The sequence below is a fragment of the Mobula hypostoma genome, chromosome 21, assembly GCF_963921235.1.
Source record: "Mobula hypostoma chromosome 21, sMobHyp1.1, whole genome shotgun sequence".
In the NCBI taxonomy this organism is placed as follows: Eukaryota; Metazoa; Chordata; class Chondrichthyes; order Myliobatiformes; family Myliobatidae; genus Mobula; species Mobula hypostoma.
Window position 1 is genome coordinate 48,309,198 of NC_086117.1, and position 13,458 is coordinate 48,322,655.

Consider the following 13,458-nt stretch of genomic DNA (forward strand, 5'->3'; position numbering starts at 1 on the left):
CTGATAAAAGTGAGGTGCTACATTTCGGTAGGACTAATCAAAATAGGACATACATGGTAAATGGTAGGGCATTGAAGAATGCAGTAGAACAGAGGGATCTAGGAATAATGGTGCATAGTTCCCTGAAGGTGGAATCTCATGTGGATAGAGTGATGAAGAAAGCTTTTGGTATGCTGGCCTTTATAAATCAGAGCATTGAGTATTGGAGTTGGGAGGGAATGTTGAAATTGTACAAGGCATTGGTAAGGCCAAATTTCGAGTATTGTGTACAGTTCTGGTCAGTGAATTATAGGAAAGATGTCAACAAAATTGAGAGAGTACAGAGAAGATTTACTAGAGTGTTACCTGTGTTTCATCTCCTATGTTACAAAGAAAGGTTGAACAAGTTGGGTCTTTATTCTTTGGAGCGTAGAAGGTTGAGGGGAGACTTGATAGAGGTATTTAAAATTATGACGGGGATAGATAGAGTTGATGTAAATAGGCTTTTTCCATTGAGAGTGGGGGAGATTCAAACAAGAGGACATGAGTTGAGAGTTAAAGGGCGAAAGTTTAGGGGTAACATGAGGGGGAACTTCTTTACTCAGAGAGTGGTAGTTGTGTGGAACGAGCTTCCAGCAGAAGTGGTTGAGGCAGGTTTGATGTTGTTGTTTAAAGTTATATTGGACAGCTATATGGACAGGAAAGGAATGGAGGGTTATCGGCTGAGTGCAGGTCGGTGGGACTAGGTGAGAGTAAGAGTTCAGCACAGACTAGAAGGGCCGAGATGGCCTGTTTCTGTGCTGTAATTGTTATATGGTTATACGTTATATGGTTTGACATGTAGTGAAGAAATTCTAATTATTAAAATACCAAAAACTTACCAAGCATCCATCAGAGTTGATTGTGAATCCTTTGTATCCATTGTATATTTTCTTTTGATTGTCCCCCATGAACTGAATAGTTCTGTGGTCACTTCTGAATGAATTAAGGCCTGGATTACATTTGTAGGTTATTTTTTGGCTGGCATAGGTACTGTGAAGTTTTAGCAAACGAAGCTGTACAATATTCACTCCAGGATATTCAAACTGTGAACATAAATTCAAAGCAAGGCGTGGACAATGTAAGTCTAGAAATTAAATGTCTGGCACATTGATATTTCTGGAATTTTTTAAAACAATATTTTAAATCTTGGAATGTAAAGTTATCTCACCAAAAATCCTCCCTCAGTAGAGCTGAACCATTGGTATGTACTTTCCTTTGAATATTCTTTGAACCACCCTTTTGGAGGTACCTGGATAATATGTTGAATATAATAGAATTCATGTAAAGATTTTTTTCTTTTTAAAAAGAAAGCCAAAAGGAACAGAATAGTTTGCCACCTGCAAGCCACTTCCCTCCAACATGGAACCAATAAAGTTGGTCTTTCTGGACCTCACATGCTCTTAGAAATATGCCACTCCCAAACACTTGTCCACCCTTACACAACTTCCCTTCTGAAGTACTTATCGAGTTCCCTTCAGAAATCTGACACTGAATCTGCTCCCCCCACTCTCTTATTCCAGAACAATGCACATAGCACAGGTATTTATTTGCACCTCCTCACACAATTGCTTTGTCACTCATCACAAACCTACGTCTTGTTCACAATCCCTCCGCCAGGAGGATCAGTTGATCAAAATCCCTTGCAATGGTCAGCATCTTTCATAGTCACCTGAACCTTCTCCTCTCTAAGCAGGAGAATCCCAGCTCCTCTGCTTTCTCAGTGACAGCCTGAATACTTGTCTGGTATCTGCTATCTCATTTCCCTTGGCAACATTGCCTTTATACGTTTGACTTAGTCAGTTTGGGAATGGAATTCCATCTGCTTGCTTTGCCCACTGCAGCTATGTTCTGCATGTCCAGAATAGATTAAAGATGTCCTATTGTATAATTCTGATACTGGAACCATACTGTAATATTGCTGTCCAGATTTGGCGTGGTGTGCTATGTGCCAGACATTACTGCTGGTAGCAGGATTCAACTTTCCTTCAATTTGTTGCAGGATTTTGACCTGAAATATTGATAACTCCGTATATCCCCTTCCCTATGGTACTGCTTGACCTACAGAGCAGATTGCTTGCTGTGTCCTTTAACTTATCCAGATGAAGGAGAAAAATCTACCCCTAAATAATGAACTCTGTAACCATAATCATTGTGCAATCACTAATGGACAGGAGATAGCCCCTGCTCTATGATGGAATAACAACACAATCTATCATATGATCTTTAACCTCTAAGCTGCAGTACCTCATTTTCCTTGGTTGGCAAACATGTAGCTCCATCAGCTGTAAAATTGCAGAACACCAGAAGAGCATCATAAGGACATCCCTGATTGGGGTCAATATAATAGAAACCTAATAAAAAAAATCCAAAGAAAACCAAGAATATTATTCAAATTTATTTTTGCCTGATCATTTTTACCAATAGAAAATGAAACTACTTTGAGTTTATGGTACAAAGACCCACAATTGGTAGATATTGGTTTATTGTTGTCACATATACTGAAGTACAGTGTAAAACTTGTCTTCCATGCTGTTTATATAGATCAATTAATTACACAGTGCATTGAGGTAGGACAAGGTAAAGCAATAACAGAACGAAGGATAAAGTGTAACACCTTCAGAGAAATTGCGATGCAGGTAAACAATAAGATGCAAGATCATAATGAGGTCAATACTCCATCCATTATACTAGATAACCATTCAACAGTCTTCTAATAGTGGGTTAGAAGCTGTTCTTGAGCCTGGTGGTTTGTACTTTCAGGCTTTTGTATTTTTTCCCTGATGGAAGAGGGGAGAAGAGAGAATATCTGGGGTTGATGGGTCTTTGATTATGCAGGCTGTCTTATGGAGGCTGCCAGAAGTTTCGACAGATTCCATATGACCTACTAATAGGATAGAAGCTGAGAAACTGGCAGCAAATAGATAGCAATGGACAGAAGTGTCCATAATGTAGTTCAACCTAGAACTGCTGTAAAACACAAGGTGCCACAAGCCACTAAATTCATGCCCAACATTACGGACCTTGTCCTGTACAGACATCTGAGCTGTTATGCACTTAACATCCGGAGCACCCCTTTAAGTGGCACAAGAACCAAGGGTTGCAGTTACTTTTTGATAAAGAGGCTATGAATAATATAAGTAAAGCATTTGACAAGGCTCCACACTGTAGACTTATTCAGAAAGTCAGAAGACATGCGATCCAGAGAAGTTTGGCCAGGTGGATTCAGAATTGGCTTGCCTGCAGAAGGCAGAGGGTGGTGGTGGAGGGAGTACATTCAGATTGGAGGATTGTGACTAGTGGTGTCCCACAAGGATCTGTTCTGGGACCTCTACTTCTCGTGATTTTTATTAACGACCTGGATGTGGGGGTAGAAGGGTGGGTTGGCAAGTTTGCAGATGACACAAAGGTTGGTGGTGTTGTAGATAGTGTAGAGGATTGTCGAAGATTGCAGAGAGACATTGATAGGATGCAGAAGTGGGCTGAGAAGTGGCAGATGGAGTTCAACCCGGAGAAGTGTGAGGTGGTACACTTTGGAAAGACAAACTCCAGGCAGAGTACAAAGTAAATGGCAGGATATTTAGTAGTGTGGAGGAGCAGAGGGATCTGGGGGTACATGTCCACAGATCCCTGAAAGTTGCCTCACAGGTAGATAGGGTAGTTAAGAAAGCTTATGGGGTGTTAGCTTTCATAAGTCGAGGGATAGAGTTTAAGAGTCGCGATGTAATGATGCAGCTCTATAAAACTCCGGTTAGGCCACACTTGGAGTATTGTGTCCAGTTCTGGTCACCTCACTATAGGAAGGATGTGGAAGCATTGGAAAGGGTACAGAGGAGATTTACCAGGATGCTGCCTGGTTTAGAGAGTATGGATTATGATCAGAGATTAAGGGAGCTAGGGCTTTACTCTTTGGAGAGAGAGAGAGGATGAGAGGAGACATGATAGAGGTATACAAGATATTAAGGGGAATAGATAGAGCGGATAGCCAGCGCCTCTTCCCCAGGGCACCACTGTTCAATACAAGAGGACATGGCTTTAAGGTAAGGGGTGGGAAGTTCAAGAGGGATATTAGAGGAAGGTTTTTTACTCACAGAGTGGTTGGTGCGTGGAATGCACTGCCTGAGTCAGTGGTGGAGGTAGATAAATTTAAGAGAATACTAGACAGGTAAATTGAGGAATTTAAGGTGGGTGGTTAAATGGGAGGCAGGGTTTGAGGGTTGGCACAACATTGTGGTCTGAAGGGCCTGTACTGTGCTGTACTATTCTATATTTCTATGTTTAAATGTGAATAGGTCACATTACCTCTCCAGAAAACCCCATCATCTAATAGAAAATATCATTGCTGGTCTGATCCAGGTCATCATTTCAATCTCCTTTTATTCCCCATAACCTCAAGACAAGCATCTGCCTGTTTCAAAGCCACAGGGTCCACAGTTCGCTGGGGGCAGCAGAATTCTAATGAATCCCTTGGAGAAGGAATGGTACTTCCCCCATTGCTCGTTCTGAAACACTGTTCCAACAACAGATCCCATCTCGTGAAGATTTCCAGTGGCCCTCCTGGACTAATGGACAAGTCAGTTATTGAGGAGGGGGATGGGGAGGAGGTTGGGGCCTCAACGCCGTTCTATGAGTGCAGTCAGTTGCTCGAGCTGCGCAGAACCCCCCCACCCCCGACGTGCACAGAGTTGAACTGGGAGCCAGGCTCCTTATGGAAGACCGAGCTCAGGAGCCACTCTGGAATGAAGAGCTTGTCCCAGACATAGGGACCAATGGTTCTCGGGAATGGAAGACCGGTACCATTACGCTAAGAATTCCTAACTTGTCTAAGGTGACCCAAGGGCTTGTCTGAAGACAGTTGATGAATGAATCAACCTCAGTGCTTTGGTGCAAAGAGGAAACATGAGAATCATCTATAAAAACACGGATAACTGTCCGTAGCTGCAGCAGTCTCTCTAGGCTGGTAAATATAAATATCCCTGCAGGAAGCCTCTTAGGAACCCATTCTACCACTTCTAGGGAAGAAGTCACAGAGTTTCAAGATCTTTCTGTACATTTATGGATTTGTAGATCTAACAGGCTTTTCAGCCCAACTCGTCTCTGCCAACCAAGATTCCCACCTAAGCTAGCTCCACTTGCCCACATTTGGCCCATATCCCTCGATTCGTATACCTATCTGAGGTACGTTTAAATGTTTATATACCTGCCTCTACCATTTTCTTTGGCAGATCATTCCATATACTGACCACTCTTAGGTGAAAAAGTTGCACCACAGGCTCTGATTATGCCTTCTAGTTCTTAATTCCCCAACCCTGGGGAAAAAGCTGTGTGCATTCATGTTTATATACACCTCTATGAGATCTCTCCTCAATGAACAAAGCTACAGCCTGCTCAACCTCTCTCTAGAACTCAGTCTCTAGCGCCCTGGCGACATCCTTGTAAACCTTTTCTTCACTTTTTCCAGTTTAATGACATCGTTCCTATAGCAGGGTGGCCAAAACCAAACACAATATTCCAAATGCAACCTCACTAATGTTTTGTACACATGCACAATAACATCTCGGCTTTGATACCCAATACCCTGACTGATGAAGCCTTTATTAATACCCTGTCTACCCATGACACACTTTCAGGGAGGTATATACATATACTCCTCTGTTCTACAACACTTCCCAGGACCCTACCATTCGCTATGAAAGTCCTACCCTCAGTTGTCTTTTCAGAGTGCAACAGCTTTCACATCCTATTAAACTCCACTTGCCATCTCACTTGCCCAGCTGATCAATATACTTCTGTAAACCCTGATAACAATCTCCACTGTCTAATGCACCAGGCCACTTGTTTTGGTGAGATAGCACAAAAATTTGAAAGAGCTTGGGGCCTTTTGGAACTTTTCAACTGGCTTCAGTCATCGCAATTTTTTAGGCAATTGGCAAAGACAAATAAAGAGGTTAGGTTTAAATGGAGCAGTTCTTGTGTGAGGGGGACAGTGTTCGTGTGTGAGAGGTCACTGTTTGAGTGGGACAGCATTATTGTGTGAGTGGAACAGTGCTAACATGTGAGTGGTCATTACGTGAATGGGACAGTGTTAGTGTGTAAGCGGTCATTATGTGAGTGGGACAGTCTTAGTGTGTGAGCGGTCATTGAGTGGGACAGTGTTAGTATGTGAGCGGTCATTGTTTGAGTGGGACAGTGTTAGTGTGTGAGCGGTCATTGTTTGAGTGGGACAGTGTTAGTATGTGAGCGGTCATTGTTTGAGTGGGACAGTGTTCGTGTGTGAGCGGTCATTGTATGAGTGGGACAGTGTTAGTGTGGTTAACTTGAGGTTTCTGCTCAAGAGGCTTAGATGACAAGAGGAAAGGTTAAAGTAAATTTTGGGTAAGTTTCTTTGTTTTTTTGTCTATTAGTGCATAACTAGTGCATTGAGAATGGGTCCAGGGTCAGTAGTTCTTCCTTCAGGTGAGATGCGGGAATTCTGGAAGACCTCCAATCTCCCTGATAGCTACATCAACATAAGCTGCAGCTCCTTACAAACTGTGTTAGAAAACTGGAGCTGCAGCGCGATGACCTTTGGCTCATATGGGAGAATAACGAGGTGATAGATAGAAGCTATAGAATCAGATGTATCAGTATTACAGTGGAGTAAAGTGAACTACAGAAGCATGAGAGAGGAGCTGGCCAAAGCTGACTGGAAGGGAACACTAGCAGGGTGATAGCAGAACAGAATGGCTGGAGTTTCTGGGAGCAATTCAGGAGGCGCATGATTGAATCATCCCAGAGTTGAAGAAAGCTCAAAGTTCAAAGTAAATTTATTATCAAAGTACATATACGTATGTCACCATATACAACCCTGAGATTCATTTTCTTGTGGGAAGCATTTCAAAGTTATAATGATGCAGCTGTGGCTGACAAGGAAAGTCAAAAACAGCATAAAAGCAAAGGAAAGAGCATACAATATAGTAAAGTTAGTGGGAAGTTAAAGGAGCTGGAAGCTTTAATAAACAGAAGGCAATGAAAAAAAGCAATAAGGAGTGAAAAATGAAATATGAAGGTAAACTAGCCAATAATAGAAAAAAAGATACCAAAAGTTTAATATGGGGAGTAAAAGAGAGGCAAGGGTGGATATCCTAATGCTAGAGAATTATGCTGGAGAGGTAGTAATGGGAGACAAGGAAATGGCAGATGAACTCACTAAGTATTTTGTATCAGTGGAAGAGAACAGCAATATGCCAGAAATTTGAGAGGATCGGTTGGGGGGTGGGGCGGTGCAAAAGTGAGAGTAGTTGCTGTTATTAAGGAGAAGATGCTTGGGAAGCTGGAAAGTCTGATGGTAGATAGTCACCTGGACCAGATGGACTCCATCCAGGGTTCAGAAAGAGGCAGTCGAAGAGAATGTGGAGACATTAGTAGTGACATTTCAAGAATCAATAGACTCTGGAACGGTACTGGATGACTGGAAAATTGCAAATGTCACTTTGCTGTTTAAGAAGGGGGAGAGGCAAAAGATAGGAAATTGTAGGCCAGTTAGCCTAACTTCAGTGGATGGTAAGATGTTGGAGGCCATTATTAAAGATGAAGTTTTGGGGTACTTGGAGGCATGTAATAAAATAGCCCAAAGTCAGCATGGTTTCCTTAAGGCAAAATCTTGCCTGACAAATCTGTTGGAATTCTTTGAGGAAATGACAGGAAGGATAGAGGAAGGAGAGTTAGTTGACGTTGTTCACTTCGGTGCTCAGAAGGCTTTAAGAAGGCGCTGCACAGAAGGCTGTTAAACAAGACAGGAGCCCATGCTATTACAGGAAAGATACTAGCATGGATAGAAGATTGGAAGGAGGCAAAGAGTGGGAATAAAGGGGACCTTTTCTGGTTGGCTGCTGGTGACTAGTAGTGATCCATAGCAGTTGATGTTGGAACTGCTTCTTTTCATGTTATATGTCAGTGATTTGGATGACGGTATTAATGGCTTTGTGTCTATGTTTCTGAATGATACAAAGATAGGTGGAGGGGTAGGTAGGGTTGAGGACATAGGGAGTCTACAAAAGGACTTGGACAGATGAGGAAAATGGCCGAAGAAGTGGCTGATGGCATACAGTGTAGGGAAGTGTATGGTCATGGACTTTGATAGAAGGAATAAAGGCATATACTATTTTCAAAATGGGGAGCAGATTCAGAAATCAGAGGTGCAAAGGGATGGGAGTCCCTGTCCAGAACACCCTAAAGGTTAACTTGCAGGTTGAGTCGGTGGTGAGAGAGGTTAATACAATGTTAGCATTCATTTTGAGAGGACTAGAATGTAAGAGCAAGGATGTAATGCTAAGGCTTTATATGGCATTTGTTAGACCACACTTGCAGTATTTTGAGCAGTTTTGGGCCCCTTATCTAAGAATGGGTGAGCTGGCATTGGAGAGGGTCCAGAGGAAGTTCACACAAATGATCCCAGGAATGAGGAGTTTTAGTTGGCTCTGGGCCTGTACTCATTGAAATTTAGAAGAATGAGGGGGTTATCTCATTGAAACCTATCGAATATTGAAAAGTCTAGATAGAATGGACATGGAGATGATGTTTCCTATAGTCTAGGATTAGAGGACACAGCCTTAGAATAGAAAGACATCCCTTTAGAACATAGATGAAGAGGAATTTCTTTAGTCAGAGGGTGGTGAATCTGTGGAATTCATTGCCAATGATAGCTGTGGAGGCCAAGTTATTGGGTATATTTAAAGTGGAGTTTGATAGGTTCTTGATTAGTAAGGGCATCTGATGTTATGGGGGAGAAGTCAGGTGAGGGAAAATGAACCAGCTATGATGGAATGACGGGGATGACTCCATAGTCGAATGGCCTAATTCTTCCCCTATATGGACTACGGACTTATGGAAATATGCTATGGATTGTTGAGACATCTAATGGCTCTTTAACATGTAGGGCTACACCCCTTGAAGTGAGAGATGGCACATTTTCAACTACAAACGGGGGGGGGGGGGGCGGACAGAGAAAAGTGGCCTGAATCCCAGAACTGGTCCTTACCATCACGGAGCTGGGGCTGACACAGCTGTAGTTCCTTGCAGGTTGTGGCAGGGTTGGCCTTGGTTCCAGTGGGTGGGGCCACTATATGCCGAATCTCCATACTTAAAGTTTCCAAAGCCTTCCATATGCTCCTGGAACCTGAGCCATGGGTTTTGTTCATTATCAGCTGTCGAAAGAGACAAACGCAAAAGCACAGGATATTTATAGGCTTCCTTATCTCAGGAGAATTACAAGGGTTTAGCTCTTGGTTAGCACTTCTCAATGCCTTTGGAGGGGTGCAATTTTTAAAGGAAGCTCATATGAAGACAGAATGTGTCAGATTCCTGCTGTGAATCCTTCCGCCACAAGACATGGGAGGACGATAACTGCCTGTACTTTGTCAAGATTGTGCAGCTCGCTAGCATCACCTGGCTGTCACAATTAGAGACTTTGAATGTTGCAAAGCCTACTCAGTGACTTGTACTGTCTTCATCAAATTAACAAATTCAGACAATGTGCTTACCTGCTTTCTGATCATCGTTAATCACCAACATAATTTACTATATTCTAGAGCAACATATAAAATGCTGGAGAAACTCAGCGGGTCAGGCAGCATCTACGGAGGAGAATAAACAGTCGTGGCTTGGGCCAAGACCTTTCATCAGGATTGGAAAGGAAGAGGGAAGATACCAGAATAAAAAAGTTGGGGGGAGGGGAAGGAGGATTAGCTAGATGGTGATGGGTAAAGGCAGGAAGGTGGGAAAGATAAAGGACTGGAGAAGAAGGAATCTGATAGGAGAGAAGAGTGGACCATGGGAGAAAGGGAAGAAGGAGGAGCACCAGGGGAGGTGATAGGCAGGTGAGAAATAGAGGTAAGCGGCCGGAGTGGGGAATAAAAGAAGAGGAGAATAAAAGGAGATGAAAAATTACTGGAAGGAGAGATCGATGTTCACGCCATCAGGTTGGAGGCTACTTAAATGGAGTATGAGATGTTGCTCCTCCACCCTGAGAGTGGCCTCGTTGTGGCAAATGAGGAGGCCATGGACCAACATACTGGAACAGCAATGGAGACAGGAATTAAAATCGGCCACTGGGAAATTGCACTTTTAGCGGATGGCAGTGAATTAAGATTTGCTGTATTTGTTCATGATTTACTATTTTCTGTTTCTTAGTCAACATCCAAGCACCCTTAATGCAGATCCACATCTTTCTGACATACTGCTGTTCTAGTGGCAATGGATGCTAGTTGCAAGCACTATAGCTGGTATTCGCAAACACTGCAGAGTACCAGAGCTTGACTGTGCCATCTCCAGCACTGGCCCATACTGGTTAGTTTGCTAAGAACTTAAAGTGGATGGAAGTAAAGAAGTTACTCTGAACAACCCCGTCACAAGACCCACTGTATTGAGCTGGTCATGGCACTTAAACTTCAGATAAATTGAAAAGATGGAGGATTAAAACAATGTTGTATAAAGCCTAGAAAAAAAACTAACTTTCTTAGTCAGTGTTAAAGGTTCTATTTTAACTCACTGATATGATATTTTACAATGCAAACCCTGAAAGGATCACAGAAAATGATTACCAGAGCTTTGTGGTAAAGCCATCTGGTAAAACCAACTAGTGTGATACGCGATAACCATGTGGAGCCGTAACACTGCCTTCACACTTACAGAGAAAAACATTTTCCAGGTGTCAGTGTACAGAAACTTAAATTAATTAAATGACAGTTTATTTATTTCGACTTTCTTTGACACCAGAAGCAATTGTTCAAAACAGGAGTTGGTTGAGAAAGTGTCAGGATGCTGGGGCAGGGACCCAGTGGCAGACCACGTACTGTGCACACTGTGATATTTACTGAGTAGCAAATCCCAGGCGGGGGGGGGGGCAATAAAGTCGGCATCAAAGTTCAGGCAGAGATCAAAAGTTCCGGAGAAATCCAAAAACCAGACTTGAGGGACATTCAGAGTACAGATACAAATGCTGGAAAGGCGCGGGAAAATTCACTAGCACAATCTGGCAACAAACAGGTGAAAACACAGGACTGAAAAACACTGAGCAATAAACCGAGAGGCAGATGATAGGTGGAGCACAATGAGACACAGGTGGCAGCAATAAAGGTAATAATGGGAAACAGGTGAGAGGCGGAGTACTCAGTAATACAGGGGCCGGAGTAGAGTGGGAACGGGGACAGCAGCACATGGGGCATGAAAACAAACAAGAGCACATGGCAATACAAAACCACAGACTGACGGCTACTGGGAAACACACAAAAAGACAAAGTTCAACTGGATGTACTGACAGAAAGACTGGGAAATGGCAGACCCAAACAGAATGAGATCTTCTTTAGTAGCTCAGATGCTAGAAATGGGAAATAGAAACAGAAAGTGCTGGAAATACTCAGCACCTCCAGTAACGTCTGCGGAAGGAGAAGCAGAGTTAAAGTTCTGGGACAAGTTACCAAAGGCTGAGCTTGTTTCTCCATGGTTACCATCTGATGTGTGATTATCAACAATCTCTGTTTTATTTCACAATTCCAAAGAGTCTGGAAATACAGAAAACACAACAGCCTTGGCAATATCAGATCATAAGAATGATTGTTCCAACTGCATGGGTGCACTGCAAGAATCATGTTCAGATTTTTGAAGTAATTTATCTTGAGCAACATTAGAAACAGGTTTTTTCATGAAAACGTTGCTCAGATTATTGCACTCCCCTTCAATTTATACATGAATGGAACATAAATTGAAACAACAGCTACCCGCTGATGAGGAGTTCAGCAGTAATTGGGCATGGGGCACTGAGTTACACAAAACGTTGATCAGCACAGCACAAGGACAGGCTGCTTGGCCCATAATATCTGTGCAGGCACGATATCAAATTAAACTAAATCTCTACTGCTTGTATATCATCCATATCCCTCCATTCCCTGCACATCCACGCGTCTATCTCACTGTCTCTTAAATAACCACTGTTGTATCTGATTCTACCACCAGCCCTAGCAACGTATTCCAGGCACCCACAACTCCCTGTGTAAAATCTATTTGCCTCACACATCTCTCAGGGAGCCACAGAGCACAGAAATACACCATTTGGCTCGACTAGTTTATCCTGACCAAGATGCCTATCTGAGCTAGTCCTATTTGACCTGCATTTGGTGGTCCCTATCTCCCTATCCCTTCCTGCCGCTCAAAACCCTTCCAATCCACACACCTGCACATTTTTAAAGAATTCTATTTTAGTTATTTGAGTCATCTCTACTGTACGATTCATTTTTGAGGTTCACAATTTATCCAATGAAGTGGGTGCACTGTAAGAACCAAGATGGCGCCAGAAAGTGGGACTCTTTGCATGCAGCTCTGAAGGGAATCTTCAGATATTCCCGATTAGGACTACCACAGCTGAAGTCCACAGTCACAGACATGTCACTTCAGTAAGCAATATGATTTTAAGGTTTTTGATCCTCAAAATCAGCAGACACCAGACTGCAGACTGTGGTTGCCAGTGCAATTTTCCTTTAAGAGAAAGGAAAAGTGGGAAGCGTGCTGGGCAGCAAGTAAGATTGAAATACAGGGCCCTGACACCTCCACTTCCTACCGCATTGCTGGCAAATGTACAGTCTCTGGAAAATAAAACTGATGACCTCCGGGCCAATACAGTCCCACATGGGGCTCTAGTGCTTATAGCCATGTCTGACACACTGTCCTGAAGCCACACATACTGCATTATGGTCTATGAAGTATGGTCAAGGGAGGAGTTAAAGCAATTACAGGACTGCTTTAAGTCAGTGAACTGGTCGTGTTCAGAGATTCATCTTCGAATATCAATGAAGATGCCACAGTTGCCACCGTTGCCACCAACTTCATCCAGGCCCGTACGGATGAGTGCGTGCCTTCAAGAACCTACTGGACATACCCAAACCAAAAACCATGAATAAACCAAGAGATTCACAGTCTCTGGAGGGCCAAACCTGTGGTGTTCAAGACTGGTGATCGAGAAGTCTACAAGAAGGCCAATATGACCTACAGAAAACTATTTTAAGAGTGAAAAAAAAGGATTTTGATTGAAGCTAGAGATGGAATTGGATGCCCGTCAACTCTGGCAGGGTTTGCAGGCCATTACTTCCTACAAAGTAAAACTTAACTCCATGAATAGCTGTGACACTTCACTGCCAGATGAGCTCAACACCTTTTATGCCCGCTTTGAAAGGGAGAATAAAACTACTCCTGTGCGAATTCCTGCAGCATCTGGTGACCCTGTGATCTCTGTCTGGAGGCCAATGTTGGAACATCTTTCAAGAGGTGAACTTCCACAAGGCGTCACACCCCAATGGTGTACCTGGTGTGGCATTGAGAACCTGTACCAATCAACTGGTGGGAGTGTTCAAGGACTTCTTTAATCTCTCACTGCTGCAGGCGGAGGTTCCCACCTGCTTCAAAAGGGCA

General features: G+C 43.1%; 1 protein-coding gene across 1 annotated transcript in view; it reads right to left on the reverse strand.

The window, feature by feature from the left end:
* The window catches only part of LOC134359714 (collagen alpha-1(XI) chain-like), a 125,369-nt gene that overhangs the window by 12,477 nt on the left and 99,434 nt on the right, over positions 1-13,458 (reverse strand). The window contains exons 28-31 of the mRNA XM_063073232.1: positions 9,038-9,203; positions 2,266-2,372; positions 1,190-1,270; positions 861-1,064 (exon numbers count right to left, since the gene is read on the reverse strand). Coding sequence (XP_062929302.1) covers positions 861-1,064; positions 1,190-1,270; positions 2,266-2,372; positions 9,038-9,203 — 558 coding nt within the window. The remainder of the gene's footprint in view (positions 1-860; positions 1,065-1,189; positions 1,271-2,265; positions 2,373-9,037; positions 9,204-13,458) is intronic.